A 20111-nucleotide genomic window follows, 5' to 3' on the forward strand; every position below is an offset into this window, starting at 1 on the left:
GAAGATTAATGACGATAGACAGACGGACAGACAGACAGACAGACAGACAGACAGACAGACAGACAGACAGACAGACAGACAGACAGCAGAACAGACAGACAGACAGATAGGTAATGTCGAAGTAATTATCAAAGAATTATTAGTGTTATTAGTGGGGAGGGTGTGCCGTAGTTGGGGGTGGAGGGTGTGCCGTAGTTGAGGGTGCTGGTGGGGGGTGCCGTAGTTGGGGGTGCCGTAGTTGGGGGTGCCGTAGTTGGGGGGTGGAGGGTGTGTTTTATTGTGTGTTTGTTTACGTATCTTGTTTGTATCTTCATCATCATCTCTTTTCTCTTTCTCCAACGCCTCTTTCTTTCCTCCTCCTCTTCCTCACCCTCTCCTCCTACCCCCCAATTACCCACTCTTCCTTCCTTCCTCTTCTCTTCCTCATGCACCCTTATCACTTTCTCCATCACCTCTCATTCCTCCTCCTTTCCTTCCTCTTCCTTCCGCTCTTCCTCCCTCTTCTTCCTTCCCTCTTCTTCCTTCCCTCTTCCTCCTCCTCTTCCTCGTCCCCCATCTGTATATGTCACACATGCAGATCTTAATTCGATAGGGACTGATTTAACCCCCATTGTGTTGTTATCAGGGGAATAAGGGAAGTGGGTGTGTTGCTGGTAGTGGTGATGGTGGTGGTGATGGTGGTGATGGTAGTGATAGTGGTGATGGTAGTGGTGGTGGTGATGGTGATGGTGATGGTAGTGATAGTGATAGTGGTAGTGGTCGTCCTTCTGGAGTCTCTCTCTCTCTCTCTCTCTCTCTCTCTCTCTCTCTCTCTCTCTCTGTTTAACCATGTCACCCTTAGTAGTCACCCGTCTACCCTTCTACGTCGCCGTCAGGTAGGTGTCCTTGTTATCGTCGTGGGGCTGCCTGACACGCTATCATCTGTCCCTCACTCCAGTGGGAAGGAGGGAGCGTGGGAGGAGAGGTCGTAGGAGGGAAGGGACATGGGAGGGAGGGCGTAGGAGGGACAGGGCGTAGGAGGGAGGGGTGAGAGGAGGGAGTGGGAGGAGGGACGTGGAGGAGGGGCGTAGGAGGGAGGGGGCGTGGGAGGAGGGGCGTGGGAGGGAGGGAGTGGGAGGAGGGAGTGGGAGGGGAGGGAGTGGGAGGGGAGGGGGACGTAGGGAGGGAGGGGGGGAGTGGGAGGGGAGGGGGAGTGGGAGGGAGGGGACGTGGGAGGAGGGACGTAGGGGAGGGAGGGCGTGGGAGAGGATAGGGAGGGGGGAGTAGGAGGGAGGGAGTAGGAGGAGGGACGTAGGAGGGGAGGGGGCGTGGGAGGGGGGATACGTGGGAGGGAAGGGGCGTGGGAGGAGGGGGACGTGGGAGGGGTGGGAGGGAGGGGGCGTGGGAGGAGGGGGGATAGGGATGGGAGGGAGGGGGAGTGGGAGGGACGTGGGGAGGGCATGGGAGGGAGGGGGCGTGGGAGGGGGATACGTGGGAGGGAGGGCGTAGGGGAGGGAGGGGACGTGGGAGGGAGGAGTGGGAGAGGGAGGGAGTGGGAGGGAGGGGACGTGGGAGGGAGGGGCGTAGGGAGGGAGGGGGACGTGGGAGGAGGGGGCGTGGGGGGATGCGTGAGGGAGGGGCGTAGGGAGGGAGGGAGTGGGAGGGGGAGGGACGTAGGGAGGAGGGCGTAGGAGAGAGGGGCGTGGGAGGGAGGGGGCGTGGGAGGGGGATGCAGGGAGGAGGGGGAGTAGGGAGGGGAGGGGGACGTGGGAGGGAGGGGCGTGGGAGGAGGGGGAGTGGGAGGGGGAGGGACGTAGGAGGGAGGGGGCGTAGGAGGGGGATGGTAGGGAGGGAGTGGGGAGGGAGGGGGCGTGGGGAGGGAGGGGGCGTGGGAGGAGGGGCGTGGGGAGGGAGGGGGCGTGGAGGGAGGGGACGTAGGAGGGGGCGTAGGAGGGGAGGGGACGTGGGAGGGGGAGTAGGAGGGGAGGGAGTGGGAGGGAGGGGGCGAGGAGGGGGCGTGGGAGGAGGGGGCGAGGAGGGGGATGCATGGGAGGAGGACGTGGGGAGGGAGGGGGGGTGGAGGGAGTGATATAAGAGGTGGGTTTGAATATAGGGAGATGAGGTGTTGGCGTGGTGAGGGAGGAGGGATGTGAGGGAGAGAGAGAGAGAGAGAGGGGAGGAGGGTAAACAGAACACACATTAGAAAGATGAGAAGAAACTGAGACCCAGGACAATCTACATCACCAGGGAAGTATTGTTCATTTCCCTTGAGCCAACACTGACGTCTTGTGTGTGTGTGTGTGTCTGGTGTGTGTGTCTGTATATGTGTGTGTCTGTATGTGTGTCTGTATATGTGTGTGTCTGTGTATGTGTGTCTGTGTATGTGTGTGGTTGGGGTGCTCCACCTCCTCAGTCTGCTATCAGTTACAACGCATAGATGCTCTCAGATGTGTACAGACGCTCTCAGATGTGTACAGACACTCTCAGATGTGTAGAGACGCTCTCAGATGTGTAGAAGCGACTCTCAGATGTGTACAAGCGCTCTCAGATGTGTACAGGCCTCTCAGATGTGTACAGACGCTCTCAGATGTGTAGGGCAACTCTAATGTGTGACAGCTCTCAGATGTGTACAGACGCTCTCAGATGTGCCAGACAGCTCTCAGATGTGTAGAGACGCTCTCAGATGTGTACAGACGCTCTCAGATGTGTACAGACGCTCTCAGATGTGTAAGACGCTCTCAGATGGTAGGGCACTCTCAGATGTGTACAGGGCACTCTCAGATTGTGCAGACGCTCTCAGATGTGTACAGGCGCTCTCAGATGTACAGACGCTCTCAGATGTGCAGAGCTCTCAGATGTGTACAAGACGCTCTCAGATGTGTACAGACCTCTCAGATGTACAGACGCTCTCAGATGTGTAGAGAGACGCTTCTCAGATGTGTACAGACGCTCTCAGATGTGTGGCAGCTCTCAGATGTGTACAGACGCTCTCAGATGTGTACAGACGCTCTCAGATGTGTACAGACGCTCTCAGATGTGTACAGACGCTCTCAGATGTGTACAGACGCTCTCAGATGTGTACAGACGCTCTCAGATGTGTGAACTCTCAGATGTGTGAGACGCTCAGATGTGTGAGACACTCTCAGGTGTGTACAGACGCTCTCAGATGTGTGAACGCTCTCAGATGTGTAGGGGCAGCTCTCAGATGTGTAGGGCACTCTCAGATGTGTAGAGACGCTCTCAAGATGTGTACAGACCGCTCTCAGGAACACGTGACCCTCACAGACCCACCCAAGGAAACAGAAGACCGCGCCTTTGTTTCAAACTATACTACTGTACCTGCGTGGGTAGTCAGCAGCACCTGGCCTTCTCCACCACACAGCCGTGGACGTCAACAACGCTTCTCCCACCACAACGCCGGTGTGGACGATCAACAACTGGCCTTCCTCCACCCACACAGTGTGGTAAGGGCCTTCCTCACCGGTGTGGACGATCAACAACGCCTGGCCTTCCCCACCCACACAACGCCGGTGTGACGATCAACAACGCCTGGCCTTCCTCCCACCCACACAACGCCAGTGTGGACGATCAACAACGCCTGGCCTTCCTCCCACCCACACAACGCCGGTGGACGATCACAACGCGTCCCACCAAACGCCGGTGGGATCAACAACGCGGCCTTCTCCCACCCACACAACGCCGGTGTGGACGATCAACGCCTGGCCTTCCTCCCACCCACACAACGCCGGTGTGGACGATCAACAACGCCTGGCCTTCCTCCCACCCACACAACGCCGCGTGTGGACGATCAACAACGCCTGGCCTTCCCCCCACACAACGCCGGTGGACCATCAACAACGCCTGGCCTTCCTCCCACCACAACGCCGGTGTGACGATCAACAAGCCTGGCCTTCCTCCCACCCACAACGCCGGTGGACGATCAACAACGCCTGGCCTTCTCCCACCCACACAAACAACGCCTGGCCTTCCTCCCACACAAACAACGCCAGGACGATCAACAACGCCTGGCCTTCCTCCCACACAAACAACGCCAAGGTGGACGATCAACAACGCCTGGCCTCCCACAAACAACGCCAGGTGGACGATCAACAACGCCTGGCCTTCCTCCCACAAACAACGCCGGTGTGGACGATCACAACGCCTGGCCTTCCTCCCACACAACACGCCAGGGGGACGATCAACAACGCCTGGCCTTCTCCCACAAAACAACGCCAGGTGGACGATCAACAACGCCTGGCCTTCCTCCCACACAAACAACGGTGTGGACGATAACGCCTGGCCTTCCTCCAAAACAACGCCAGGGTGGACGATCAACAACGCCTGGCCTTCCTCCCACACAAACAACGCCAGGGTGGACGATCAACAACGCCTGACCTTACGCTACACCCATACAACGCCAACGCTGATGATTAACAACGCAACGCCAGCACGGACGATGAACAACGCCAGGCCATCCTCTCCACCCAACATCAGCATTATACTACATCACCCTTGGGTTACAACACAAACAAAGCGATCAAGATGACGTGTTTCCTGCACTGAGACTCTACCACAGGACCGGGAACACTTAAGATACGAACCTTTGAGAATCTGGGCCAAAACACGTTCTAATGCCCCCAGTTACGAGGAAAAGATGTCGTATGTTCCCTTAATACGCGGGTTTTTTTTTGTATAGTTACGAGGAAATTTTAAGGATCACGTGAAGATTATACACTTTGTTTATTTTACCTGAATATTGAACACACAGACCCGACCCAACCGAACTCCACCCAACCTAGCCCCAACCCAACCCAACCTACCCTGACTCCAACCCAACCTACCCCAACTCAACCGAACCTACTCAACCCAACCCAACCTACCCCAACCCAACCCACCACTCAACCCAACCCAACCTACCCCAGCCCAAACCCACCTCAACCTGTCCACTCCCAACCCAACCCAACCGAACCCAACCCCAACTCAACCGAACCTACTCCTACCCCAACTCAACCCAACCCCTCCAGGTGGTGTTTAATCTCGAGGTAAGTGAGTCAGGTGGATAGGTTCTCACCGCCATTTAAGGGAGGAGATTGACGTATGGATCTCTGTGAAGCCATCTCTGTGTCGTAGCTTAAGTTGTTGGGTGGATAAGGTGTGTTTAATAGCCCCCGATAGATATAAGATTGACGTAGGAGCCTTTGAGATATGCGGGCCATTCAGACGAGTTCTCTCACCTCCTAGGGGAAAAAGGTGATATTAACTTCCGAGAATCCATCTTTGTGTCGTAAGGTAAAAGGGGAAAAAAAATGGACGTTAATTTTTAAGAATCTATCCCAGTGTCTCAGCTTTTACGTGAGTTAGTTACATTCTTATCTAACATCACCAACTACGACGCAAAAAGTTTGACGTTTTAGCGTGTGCGACACAGTCTAGCTGGCGGCTGAGTGTGTCCCGTCATACTGTGTTGAAACCCCTGGCCTCCCTCCCTCTCCTCCACTAGGTACCTGTTTGGCACCCACCTGTAGCCGGGGGGGTGATGATGGAAAGGAAGGAAGTTAGGTAGAGGGCACTGAGAGGAGAAGTGAGAGGTAGAGGAAATCAGGTGAGAGGGAGATGAGAAGGGAAAGAGGGTTGAAAATCAGGTAGGAGGGAGATGAGAAGGGGAAAGAGGGGTGGAAATCAGGTAGAGGAGATAGAAGGGAAAGGGTGGAAATCAGGTATGAGGGAGATGAGAAGGGGAAAGAGGGGTGGAAATCAGGTAGGGGGTATGGGGAAGTGAAGAAGTGAGAGGAAATCAGGTAATGGGAACTAACAACCACCCTCTCTCCCCCCAGGTAACGTTAGGGTGTTTAGTCATCAGGCGAAATAAACTAGACTGGTGACTCAATAGTTTGTCGCTTGTTAGATACCTGGGAGACGGGACACACACACACACACACACACACAGCAACACACAACACACACACACACACACACACACACACACATACAAACACACCACACACACAACACCTACACACACACACACACAAGGGCTTCTCTACACCATGGCAGAACAATGAACCAATCTCAGAAGCAATTGAACCAAATGTGATTTTTTTAATGGCTGTTTTTAGCTTTATTGATGTTTATTTTGGGTGGTGGGACGAGAACGTTAATTAAGTGTGAGAGGGTGAGTGAGGCGTGTGTGAGGGGTGGGTAGAAATGCTGAGGTATGGGTGGGGTGAATGAGGGTTGGTGAGGGTGGCTGAGGAAGAGGGTGATTAAGGGAGGTGGGGTGCAGGGGTGAGTGGGAGGAACGTGGGGTGGGTGCACGCCTGGGCCTATCTGTTGGTTAACTACTCGCTTGCTTACTCCCCTTAATCCACCGAACGCACACCTCGCCCCCCTCACCCTCAACACCCCCTCACCTCAGCACCTCCTACCATCAACACCCCTCACCCTCACACCTCACCTCAACACCTCACCACCTCAGCACCTCACCTCAACACCTCACCAACACCCACCCCAACACCCTCACCCTCACACCTCACCCTCAACACCTCACCAACACCCCTCGCTCAACACCCCACCAACACCTCACCTCAACACCTCACCTCAACACCCTCACCCCAACACTGCCTCAACACCCCACCAACACCTCACCTCAACACCTCACCAACACCCCACCAACACCTCACCCTCAACACCCCACCTCAACACCTCACCTCAACACCTCACCAACACCACCTCAACACCCTGCCTCAACACCTCACCAACACCTCACCAACACCTCACCAACACCTCACCTCAACCCCTCACCTCAACACCTCCTACCACCAACACCTCACCAACACCCCTCACCTCAACACCTCACCCCAACACCTCGCCTCAACACCTCACCCTCAACACCCCCACCTCAACACCCCACCTCAACACCTCACCAACACCTCACCAACACCACCAACACCTCACCAACACCTCACCAACACCTCACCAACACCTCACCTCAACACCCTGCCTCAACACCTCACCTCAACACTACCCCAACACCTCACCAACAACACCCTCAACACCTCACCTCAACACCTCACCCCACACCCTCCCCAACACCCCTCACCAACACCCCCACCTCAACACCCCTCACCTCAACACCTCAACACCTCACCCCAACACCTCACCCCAACACCCTCAACACCTCACCTCACCCTCACCACCCTCACCAACACCTCACCCCAACACCCCCACCAACACCTCACCAACACCCCTCACCAACACCTCACCAACACCCCACCCCAACACCTCACCTCAACACCTCACACCCTCACCAACACCCTCACCAACACCCTCACCTCAACACCTCACCCCAACACCCCCTCACCTCACCTCACCAACACCTCACCTCAACACCTCACCTCAACACCCCCCCACACCTCAACACCTCACCTCAACTCACCCCTCACCTCACCACACCTCACACCACTCACACCCTCACCTCAACAACACCTCACCTCAACACCCCTCTCCTTCAACACACTAACACTTCACCAACACTCACCTCAACACTCCCTTCACCCTCAACACCTCACCTCAACACCTTCACCCCTTCACCATATAAGTGACCATTAACCCATTATAGACACCATACACGTACAGTATTTATCGGTTTAAGACAAAATAGAATTACGACCCATTGAGGATCCCAATTACCCACGGTCTCACACCTGTAATTACCTGAGTTATTGTAATTAAATTATCTTACGGTCGTTTGATAATATTTATGAAGATTTGAGGAAAAATAGGACTGTAATACTAGAAGGGTGTGGTGGGGAGGTAAGGCTGGCATGGGGGGAGGAGGTGAGGTTGGCACAGGGGTGAGGTGAGGTTGGCACGGGGTGAGGTAAGATATGGAGCGAGGTTGAGAAGGGTTACCTGGGGTGAGGTGAGGTTGGCACGGGGGTGAGGTAAGATTGGCATGGAGCGAGGTTGGGTAGAAGTTGGCACTGGGGGTGAGGTGGAGGTTGGCACGGGGGTGAGGTAAGGTTGGCATGGAGCGAGGTTGGGTTAGGTTAGGTTGGCACTGGGGGGAGGTTGGCACTTGAGTTATCCACTGTGCCACCTTCCTCCCCTTGGCTATTTTTTTACTTGATTAATTAGTTTATTTATCGATCGTTTCATTTGTTGTTATTTTTGTAGACAAGTTTTTTTTAGTGTTTGTGTGTGTTTGTGTGTGTGTTTGTGTGTGTGTGTGTTTGTGTGTTTGTGTGTGTGTTTGTGTGTGTGGAGAGAGAGAGAGAGAGAGCTCATGACCACACCTCTCACCGTGTTGTCATTTCCCATCATTATCATCAGGTTGTTATTTCCTGTTTACACCACGGCTCTGGGAAGTTCCTGTGGTCTCGTGAACTTCCACACTGGGGAAGAACGTGCGAGTTATATATATAGTGAGAGAGAGAGAGAGAGAGAGATAGAGAGATAATGAGAGAGAGATAATGAGAGAAAATGTATAGACAGAGAGAGAGAGACAATGAGAGAAAATGTATAGACAGAGAGAGAGAGAGAAGAGAGAAATGAGAGAAAATGTATAGACAGAGAGAGAGAGAGAGAGAGAGAGAGAGAGAGAGAGAGAGAGAGAGATAATGAGAGAAAATAGATAAATAGATAGATAGACAGAGAGAGAGAGAGAGAGTGTGTGTGTGTGTGTGGTTATCGTTCGCAGCGTGTACAGGGTGTCGCAGAAGTTGAGTCACCCTACCACACAAAAAGTCCGCCACCACGGGCAGAAAATGAGCTAAAGTTAGTCTGGCTTAAGTTTCCCCAAAGTGTGATGGGGAGGTGAACGTCAGGCGGTGTCGATTGCTCGTACTGGCGATGGAAGACGCATAATGGTAGTGTATTTATTCACGGCCTTGACATATATCTTTAGTGGTTATTTAATATTTATTTATTTATTTATTTATTTTTGACTTTGAATTCTTCTTTGCTTTTAGTTTCATTTACATTCGAGAAAATTATTTTACGCAACGCGGAGTTAATAATGTTGCCTTCATTACCTACGTCATCGGTGTGGAGGCTGAGAGGTACTCCTTCTGCACCTCTGTAAAGGCTCTTGCTGAACTCTACATGCACCTGAGGTAGAGAACACTTGCTTGGGTGTGTCTACTGAGGGGAGAACACTTGCTTGGGTGTGTCTACTGAAGGAGGAGGAAACTTGCTTGGTGTGTCTACTGAAGGAGGGCAAGCTTGGGTGTGTACTGAAGGAGAACACTTGCTTGGGTGTGTCTACTGAAGGAGGAGGGAACACAAGCAGGTGTGTGTACTGAAGGAGGGAGACACTGGCTGGTGTGTACTGAAGGAGGGAGACGGTGTGTCTCGAGGAGGAGGGCTTGGTGTGTACTGAGGAGAACCTGAAACTGAGGTGTGTACTGAAGGAGGGGGGAACACAAGCTTGGGTGTGTGCTGAAGGAGAGACACTTGCTTGGGTGTGCACTGAAGGAGGAGGAACACTTGGTGTGTCTACTGAAGGAGGAGACACTTGCAGGTGTGTCTGCAGGAGGAGGGAGCACTGCTGGTGTGTACTGTGAGGAGGAGGGAACACATGCTTGGGTGTGTACTGAGGAGGGAGGGAACACTTGCTTGGGTGTGCACTGAAGGAGGAGGGGCACAAGCTTGGGTGTGTCTATGAAGGAGGAGAACACTTGCTTGGTGTGTCTACTGAAGGAGGGAGGAACACTTGCGGTGTGTGCTGAAGGACGGAGACACTTGTGGGTGTGCACTGAAGGAGGGAACACAGCTTGGTGTGTCTACACAGAGAGGAACACTTGCTGGTGTGTGTCTACTGAAGGAGGAGGGAACACAAGCTTGGGTGTGTCTACTGAGGAGGAAGAACACTTGCTTGGGTGTGTACTGAAGAGAGGAGCACTTGCTTGGGTGTGTACTGAGGAGGGAACACAAGCAGGTGTGTCTGAAGGAGGGAGAACACTTGTTTGGGTGTGTTACTGAAGGAGGGAGGGAACCTTGCGTGTACTGAAGGAGGAGGGACACAGCTTGGGTGTGTCTACTGAGGAGGAGGGACTAAGCTTGGGTGTGTCTACTGAGGAGGAGAACACTTGGGTGTGTCTACTGAGAGGCACTTGCTTGCGTGTGTACTGAAGGAGGAGAACACTAGCTTGGGTGTGTGTACTGAAGGAGGAGAGAACACTTGCTTGGGTGTGTACTGGGAGGAGGCTTGCTTGGTGTGTGTACTGAAGGAGGAGGGAACAAGCAGGTGTGTACTGAGAGGGAGGGAACACTAGCTTGGGTGGATCACTATAGGATGAGGGGTCAGGGATGTGGGAGAGGAAGACCTGAGATCCCTCCCCTCACCCCCACCCCCTGATATCAATATACAGTATATATATAGAGAGAGAGAGCTAGAGTATAAGGGGCAGGAGGTAGGTATAAGGTGGCAGGTGTGGTGGTGTGGCGACGGCTGCTGTCAAGGTGTTGGAGGCACTTGCGACGTTTTAATTAGCGATCTCTTTCTGGGTAGCGGCGGCGGGGGTGTGTGTGTGTGTGTGTGTGTGTGTGTGTGTGTGTGTGTGTGTGTGTGTGTGTGTGTGTGTGTGTTTCCAGGCTTAGATGACGGTCCTCCTCTCCTTCTCCTCCTCTAGGTTCCTCCATATCACTCCTCTTCCTCCTAGTTGTCCTCCTCCTCTTCCTTCTTTACCTCCTCATTGTCCTGCTCCTCCTCCTTGTAGTCCTCCTCCTCTTCCTCCTAGTAGTCCTTCTCCTCTTCCTCGATAGCCCTCTCCCCTTTCTGAATTCTTTCTCTTCCTTCTCCCCTCCCTCCTCCTCCTCCTCTCCTGCTCTTCCTCCTCTTCCTCCTCTTCTTCCTCTTCCTCCTCTTCTTCCTCTTCCTCCTCTTCCTCCTCCTTCTCCTCTTCCTCCTTTTCATTACCCTCCTCCTCCCTTCCGTAAATGGAGATGTGTGTATATATATGTCTATCCGTCTGTCTGTTATAATCGTGTGTCATAATAAGACCTCTACCTGATATATCCCGGTGTGTGTGTGTGTGTGTGTGTGTGTGTGTGTGTGTGTGTGTGTGTGTGTGTGTGTGTGTGTGTGTGACCTGAATTATGTCAACAATGAATGGCCGCCGGGGTAGGGAGGGACATTGGTGTCGTTCTTGTGTTGGTTTTGTGTTTTAAGAAAGTTTAAGTTCAGCTGGGTTTTTTTTTGAATTTTTTTTTTTAGCGTAGGTATTTTTTGCCATGTATTTACAGTTGACTTTAATACGCTGAGAGAGAAGAAGAGGTTGACCTCTGTGTTTACAGTAGTCTGGCCAACGGACAGGTGGGCTCTCTGTAGCCCCTGCCCCACTCTCCGCCCACACCCTCACGCCCACTTCACACTATACCATGCACGCCCCACAATCAACGTTCATAATCCCTACACCCACCTATACACCACACCCTCATAGACTCTGACACCCACACGCCTACACATGCCCACACATGCCCACCCACACCTGCACCCGTTCGCATGGGGGGCGGGGAGTGCAAGAGAGGCGGGAAGTAAATATTTACTATACGGGATACTGAAGGTTTCCTCTGTAGCATAGAAGGGAACTTTTCCTCCTGTCTCGTCTGACCTGTCCCACCCACGGACTTAGTGACGTGGACTTGATGATTTGGTGACTCGGACTTTTGGACTGGCTCAAATTGGTCCTGGTACCTTGACTACTTGGGCGTGATTGATTGGACCTTCTTCTTTTTCTTCTTTATTATTATTATTATTATTATTTTGTTGTTTTTATTATTATTATTATTATTATTATCATTATTACTCATTATCAGGTTATACATAGTTGGTAATATCTTCATAAACCATTATTGGGGCGGGAAGATCTCTCTCTCTCTCTCTCTCTCTCTCTCTCTCTCTCTCTCTCTCTCTCTCTCTCTCAGATCAGTGTCAGGGTGAAGAGAGAGAGAGATCTGGCGGGAAAAATATGAAGTTGTTCGCGGTCATATTTCCCGCCTCTGTTGACGGTCGTGTAATATTTCAATGTGATTCTGATCTTTAAAAATGTTGTTTTTGCATAATGTAGTATTTACTGATACGAAATTTGTCTTAGTGTGCCTTATTGTGGGTAAAAATAAGTACTGTATATATTAAATGCATCCTCCGAAAGCGTGAATTTGCTACCAGAGTTTAACAGTTAATTCATGTATAATACTTCTGATAAACTTCCTACGTGCTTATGTTTGAAATAATAAATGAATGTTTCTTTATATAATTTAGCTAAATATTCTTCTCGTCATAAACGGTCATCCCAACGATTATGAATAAACTCATTTGGAAATACATCATTACTTGAGGACAAAATCGGACAGGTTTGCAACAGCCAATCAGCTGTAACTTTTGAGGAGGGGGCGGGGCATCTTTTCTCAGCTGGGAAAAAACGCGCTATATTGAACGAGAGGGAAAAGGAATGACGTATCACATGAGACTGCAAGCTTCTAAGCGGGCCAACCGTCTTATACCACTTATGACATCAGCGAATGCCTATTAGCCACCCAATCAGTGAACGACGTTTATAGTGTCGTGGAATAACGCTTTTGTTGGGCCAATCAACGGATATCTCTTGTGACTTGAGAGATTTTGTGTTTGTATTTGTCATGCATTGAATGAATGACACTTGTGACGTCATGGATTGTTGGTGTTCGTCAGCCAATCAGTGGAGTATACTGTGACGTCATGAATTTTGTGATGATAATAATAATAAACGGTTTATTAATAGAGTTACAGCCGGTGGCTGAAAATATACAAACTTGTTTGTGATTTAGACATAATATACGTTGAATACATTTACAGGGCTGTACAGTACATAAATCAGGAGTTGTTTATTATTTTAACAATAGATGGGATGGTGCTGTTCTTATATCCATCAGTGCGGGCTCTTATGGGCTGAATTTTGTTGTAGTGGCGGACTGCGCGAGGTGGGCGGGGGACTGCCGGTGGCAGTAGGTGGTGATGACGAAGATGGTGCAGTAGTCCACTGCCAAATCCTGCTAGTGGGTGGTGGTGGAGGTCACTGAGGGATGGCATTTCCAGGGTGGAGAGAGCGCTGTTGTAGCCCTAGTAGTCTGCGCCGAGCATGATTCTGCAGGCTCTCTTCTATACCTTCTCTAGCTGACGTTGTTGGGTAAAGTTGAGAGAAGACGACCAGGCTGGTGACGCATACGTTAATTTGGGAAGAATAAAGGCGTTGTAAATATCCCTCAGCTCCGTAGTCCATGCCTGTAGCCTGTCCAGGGTGCCTTGTAGCGATGAGTAGTCTGGTGAGGTGTTGTCCACTGTAACCCCCACAGTGCAGTCATCCACGTACTTCCACCTGTGAGGAGTGTCCGATAGAGTGTCGTTAATCAGGATTAGGAAGCACAGTGGTCCCATCTTGGTCCCCTGGGGAACACCGCAGGTGAGGTGTTGTAATGTGGAGACCAAGCCCTGGTACCTCACTGCCTGACGAAGCTCACTCAAGAAATCAGTGAGCCATGAGACCAGGTTGGTGGGCAGCTCTAGTGCAATGGACTTGTTGATAACAGTGCAGTGATCAACAAGGTCAAAAGCCTTCTTGAAGTCAACAAGGGCAACGGCCAGTGATGTCTTACGTTTCTCCAGGTTTTTGTGTAGAAAATCCAGGAAGCTAAGCAGTGTGATGTAGAGGAGGTCCTCATATTGCCAAATTGCTGTGGATCAATTGACTGATAAATACTAAGAAATGCCCATTCAAGAACAAAGTCTTCACAGAGTAGACTGTGTGTGGGGGTAATGGCAACTGGCCTGAGGTCACTAAGTGACTGTGGGGTGGTGACCTTGGGGATAGGGGTGACAAATGCGGTTTTCCATTTATTAGGGCATTTGCTGAGGGATGCATTAATAATGGAACAGAGGGGGGTGGCAAGTTCGACTGCAAAGTCCTTGTAAATTTTGTTTGGGAGGTCAATTGGAGTCGTGGAGCGTTTGGATTTAAATTTCAGGAGTTTGTTGGCAATTTCAAATGGTAGAACACTGGGAGGGGGGGAGGGGGAAGGTAAGTAGGCCGGGAGGAGAGTGAGGTCAAGACTGAGTAGGTTATGACATATGGTAGCAATTGTCTCAGCTGCCTCCTCACTAGGTAAATGGGAGATAAAAGGAAATGTGGGAGACTGACGGTTAAGACCACAGAGATCTTTTACCTTGGAGTACCACTGACCGATGCCGACCTCCTTGAGGCCGTGCACTTTCCTGGGATAATAAGACTTCTTGGCAGACTTAATTTCCCTGATGACTTGGTTACGTAGACTTCTGTACAGGCGGTTGTTGGTGTAGTATGCCTTGTTTGCGCTGCTCAATTAGTCTTTTGATACGGGGTGTAATCCACCGGACATCATCGGGGTGGATCCTCAGTGTCGTGGCTGGAAAGAAGTGGTGGTAGGCTTTGGTGATAGTGTCCAGGTAATTATCCCACTTGTTCTGCACCATCGTCTACCGTGATCACTTCAGTCCAGGGATACCGGGTCATCCATTGTCCGAAACGCCGCATGGCAGAGTCAGGGGTGGGTCGGTAAGTCCTGGTGGCAACTGGCGGTGGTGAGATGGTGGGGGTAGGTGACCACAGCAGAGACAGGGGGGGCAGCGGCTGGGGGAAGGTAGTGGTTGCCGAGATCAGTCATGATGAGGTCCAGGGTGGAATTCCCATGTGTAGGAAAGTCAACTATCTGTGCAAGGTGAAGGTATTGGGTGATGTTGCTGATGTGTAACTCATTAAAGTCACCGCATATCACTAGTTTGGCACATGGAACTCTGGATCTCAGGGAGTCAGCAGTGTCTATTATATGAGTAGCTGTGTGTGTGTATTCTTCAGCCAATCAATGAATGACGCTTGTGACATCCTAGATTGTCTATATTTATCAGCCAATCAGTGAATGACACCTATGACGTCATTGATTGTTTTTATATATCGGCCAATCAGTGAATGACACCTATGACGTTATTGATTGTTTTTATATATCGGCCAATCAGTGAGTGACACCTGTGACGTCATGAAGTATGATTTTTAGTGCACTACGTAATGAATAACATATCAGAGCGCGAAACTTGTCCAGGATGTCCCATGACCGCCAAAATATCACTAAATATCTGTAATCAGGACACCTTTAGGACACCTTGAGGACACTAAAGAAAAACACGCACATATATACTGTATTTTATAGTAACGGCACCTCACCTGGCGTCACGGCCACGAGAAGCTGTGATTGGTTATTATATATACATGGGCGGGGCGACAGTCACCTCAGCACCAATAGACGTCAAGGACAGTTCCCTCAGCACCAATAGGCATCAAGATATTGAATTTCTTTTAAAATTTTCATTGCTGTTTCTTTTTCTCAGCGATAAAGAAGGCGAAATTTTTTTGTATTCACGGTTATTAAGTTTCTGTGATTATGAGTACCATGATATTTTGTTTTTGAAATTAACTATTGATCGTAAGGTATGGTACATAGTTTTGATTGGTTGTCAGTTTAATGCTTCGTTCTTATTGGCTGTGATGAGAGGTGTGGTCACTGTCAGTGTGTTGAGGGAAGGAATGCCATTGTGATGTCATAGGAGTTTCACTTTCAACAGGCCAATCAGGGAATAACATTTGTGACGTCATGGAGTATTACTTTCAACGGGCCAATCAGGGAATAACATTTGTGACGTCATGGAGTATCAATGTAAACGGGTGAATGGCACTGTGACGTTATAGGAGTGCCACTACCCAGGTACCAGTGGCAGTCGACAATGCCTCAAGATGATGACTCGGTCGGAATGTAGGTCAAGATGAAGGAGTTTAGTGTGAAGGGAGGCCGAGGGGAGGGGGTAAGGGGAAACGAGAGGGGACAGGGTGAGGGAGGCCGAAGGGAGGGGAGCCGAGGGGAGGGGGTGAGGGAAGCCGAAGGGAGGGGAGCCGAGGGGAGGGGGTGAGGGAAAATGGGAAGGAATGAGGTGACCCTCACTGAGGGGAAACGGGAGGTTTGGGGGAGAGGGGAGGCATATGGGCGTGGTGAAAGAAAACGAGATAGTAGGGGGGAGGGGGTCTTAGGGAGGGGGTGAGAGGGGGCAAGAGAGGTGTGGGTGAGGGGAAACGACATGGCAAAAGATAGAACGATCAGAGCAAGAACTCCTCCAAAGACTCCCACCAGATAACGACAACAACCATACATAGTTCCCAAAAAGTTACCAAATCTCAAAAGGTCCATTACCACCCCCCGATCTACACGGCCAGGCAATAGACAACCTCCCTAGACCAGCATCCGCCAGTAGGGTCGGCGGAATATGAAATAAGGCCCTTAAAACACCCATATATGGGACAGGGTAGGATGTCTAGTGCCCGTACCGACAGACAATAACTAACCCATGACACAACCCTAACACTATTAGCGGCCAGCCCGCCCTCTCTTACCTCCTCCTAAATTTCTTCAATTTCCGAACTATAACTTCCTTCCCCCACCTCTAATCTTCCCTCTCCCTCCTTTCTCTACACACACAATAAAAATGGGAGGAAGTGAGAGGGGAAGGAATGAGGGGAGGGTGCAAGTCTTCCCTCCCACTCACTACACCCACCTCTACACCCACCCACCCACACCCACATACCCACCCACCCACTACACCCACCACTGCACCCACCCACCCACCCTCAGTTACCGGACAATAGCAATTACAACGTTAAATGACTAGCCTACTCAATTTACTAAGACAGGGACAGACAGCGGGAGTGACAGACACACAGACGGACCTAGACAGAGACAGACAGACTAACGGACAGCTAAATAGAGCGAGAGACAGCCTGTGGACAGAGAGAGAGAGAGAGAGAGAGAGACTAAGGATGGAGATATATATGGGCAGTGGGTGGAGAGGTTAGTGGGTGGAAAAGGTGAGTGGGTGGAGGGTGCGGGGGCGGTAATGATTATGGGAAGATATAGTGTACAGGAAACAAGGCCAGAAAATTAAAAAAAGTCTCTCTCTCTCTCTCTCTCTCTCTCTCTCTCTACCGGTACTACAGCTCGGTCACTATTTTCCTCTTAGGTGTAAATAAGAGTGACACAATATCTCTTTCGTTAATCCCAATTGTTCAGAGGTCTTGTTTGTCCATTGAGTGTGAGTCGTAATAGGCCCCATGTACTCCCAATAGGTGGCGTGAGAGTTTCCTGGTGGCTGCAGGAGGGACACTGGTGGACTGTACATAACAGTTATAGTTGCCGCGGCCTTCTTGTCTTCTTCAGTAAGGACCTCAACAGGGGGATCGAGCGGTTGTGTCTTGTTTTGGTCTACACGAGAACGTTGTTGGTTGTGTTGTTTTTTCTGGCCTCCTCCTCCTCCCCCTTTCCTCTCCTCGTGTATTGGTTCTCCCTTTTAAACGCTTTTCAAAGTACTGCACCTGTCAAACACATTGTCAGTCCTTGCAACATTGGGAGGTTGGCGTGCAACAAATGGTTGGGATGCAGTCGTCGACAACTGTAAAGGTTTGTGCATGCCTGTGGTCCAAAAAATGGCATTGGTATCCGGCAGGTCTGGCATTGGTATCCGGCAGGGCTGGCATTGGTATCCGGCAGGGCTGGCAACAAGTTTCGGTATGGTTCCAGTGTTGAGCTCGCCCATGGGCCATCCACGGTCTCACAGTTTGAGTTGTTAATACAGTTACACTCGGTTTGAGATTTGTTGTTAGGTTCTAATCTCTTATTAATTAACTTTTAACTAAATAAAGGAAAACAATAAATCTTGTGTCCGGACTAACCTTTATGGGTCTCTTAAATGACTGACAATAGTTTAAAAATATCTCACTTATAATGGAACACCTTTCATAAAATAGTTTTATACATAAAATAAAACTTGTGTTAAACAATCCAAACGTCCTTTATATGACTGACAATAGACAATATTATAAAGAAACGTCTCTAGTTTAAACACTAAAACTTTGAATAATACATAACAAAGTTTATCATGGTCCTAATGTCTTGATAGAGGAGCATCTACACATTACAGACATCTTTTCAAATAATTGTGACAATATTTTTATGAGTCTTGGAGACACTGGACAACAAACAGTACACAGTGTTGCCAAACTCGGTCCACCTCACTCGAGCTCAGTCACAAACTCTGATGACAAACACTCCCCAAGAATCTACTTCCGGCTGTCCATGCTTAAGACCTGCAGAAAATTCACAGTTTACAAGGTCACATTTTAACAGCTGATGCCACTGCTGTACTTCGGCTGCCGCTTCAACATCCTCAATATAAAAAAAAATTCAGGGGATCTTGTGAAAAAAAAAATACCAGCAGTTAGGATGTAAGTTAATTATGGCTCTCAAAAATATATTGTGCTGCTTCTATGTTACATCTTGTTGTGTCCTCCATGTCCACCCACAACTGGAAATAATATTACACTTTTCCTGCAGCTCATTGAAGGGTTCTCGATATTGATCTTATAAATGAATTGAATTGTATTTATTTTTAACATCCATCATTTTGTACTAATATGTTGCCAGTGTGGTGTATTTCACTGTTTCAGGCTGATAATCAAACACACACACACACACACACACACACACACAAATACACACACATGTTACACAATGGAGCCAAGTTTCAAACCCCGAGACTGAGCCTTTCCAGTCCTCATATTAAGGCGTCTATGGGCCAGGTGTAATAAAGAATGGTTGGGTGATTTTCTTGGGCAAAAAAGACTTGGAGTTTCCGATGTGTTGTGTGAGCGGCAACAATAACCTAAAGAGGAGGAAGAGTCGTTCGTGGGAGTCGATGCTTCATTGTCATCTGAGAAGCCATAACCAGTGTGAGTGTGTGTGTGTCGTGTTGTTGTCGTTATTGTGTTTTATCAGTGAGCCGTTCATGCACAAATGTCTCTTTTCCTCGTATTTCTACACTCCTCGATGTTCTTGTCATTTTGTGACTGATAAATTCTTTGGTGTTAAGAATCACAATATCTTCACCGTCGCCAAGTTGGGTGTTATCCATTTCCTCCAAAACAGTGACAGTGGTTTGACTTGTAAAATTAATTGTATTTAACCAGTGTGTGATGCATCATAGGTGTTTGGTGAGTTTGTGTTGTATTTTAGGTCAGTGGCTGTGTCTAACTCTGGTGCAGTATAAGTCTTGGTGTCTGGGGTCCAGTCACCGGTGTAGTGGTGAAGGGTTCTCAGTGAGACCAACAGCCACTCCGTCACCCCTGATGAGACCATTATTGTGCCCATGTGTCTGGAGTCTGGTCAATAGGTAAAATGGTCTTGTGCACCAGCGCCACACTGTCCTCAGGAGTGCCTCTGTTGACAGTAGTGTGCGCCAGCTGGTGTGGTCATGTCTAAAGCTTCGTAACAATGAAATCCAAATCAAGAAAAAATGGTGCATAGTTGTGACGTTATGAACAGTTTAAGAATATCTTGTGTTAGGTGTCCTTGACCACCAGGTGCTGTGTCTGGTGATGATCAGTTTGAGAAGTACTGTACTGTAGGTGTACTCTACTGTATGTATACTGTACTGTACGTGTACTGTACTGTATGTGTACTATACTCTGTGTACTACACTCTATGTGCACTATACAGGATGGTTTACCACGTTTTACACAGTTCATTTAACCTCACCGAAATCTGACCACTACAGTACTAAGAGCGCCCAAGCCTCGTCTTTCGTAACTTAATTTAACTGTTATAATTGACCCTATCAGAATAAAGGACCAGATCTACAGGTTTGATAAGGTTAGTTTAGGTTAAATTAACTTAATTTAGATAAGATTACGCTAGGGCAGAAAAGGTCAGGTTAGTTTAGTTTAGTTTTTAACATATTGGGTTAGCTTAGTTCAGGTTAAGTTTAGATTAGATTAGGTTAAGTTTGGTCAGGTTGGGTAAGGTTAGGTTAGGTTAGGTTAGGTAAGGTTAGGTTAAGTTAGGTTAGGTTAGGTTAGGTTTAGGTTAGGTTAGGTTAGGTTAGGTTAGGTTGGGTTAGGTTAGGTTCAGGTTAGGTTAGGTTAAGTTAAGTTAAGTTAGGTTGGGTTAGGTTAGGTTAGGTTAGGTTAGGGTAGAGAGCCATTTGTCCTGCCACCATTGAGGGCTACTGAAGCACACACCCTCTCCCC

The 20111-nt window shown here is 49.6% G+C and overlaps 1 protein-coding gene across 1 annotated transcript in view; it reads left to right on the top strand.

Moving 5' to 3' along the window:
- Window positions 1-7933: 7933 nt before the first annotated feature.
- The window catches only part of LOC121853463 (ras-like protein rasG), a 153368-nt gene continuing 141190 nt past the window's right edge, over window positions 7934-20111 (top strand). Inside the window, exons 1-3 of the mRNA XM_042347607.1 lie at window positions 7934-7995; window positions 8949-9092; window positions 19704-19734. Coding sequence (XP_042203541.1) covers window positions 7934-7995; window positions 8949-9092; window positions 19704-19734 — 237 coding nt within the window. The remainder of the gene's footprint in view (window positions 7996-8948; window positions 9093-19703; window positions 19735-20111) is intronic.

This window comes from Homarus americanus, unplaced genomic scaffold (genome assembly GCF_018991925.1).
Source record: "Homarus americanus isolate GMGI-L3 unplaced genomic scaffold, GMGI_Hamer_2.0 scaffold4896, whole genome shotgun sequence".
NCBI lineage: Eukaryota > Metazoa > Arthropoda > Malacostraca > Decapoda > Nephropidae > Homarus > Homarus americanus.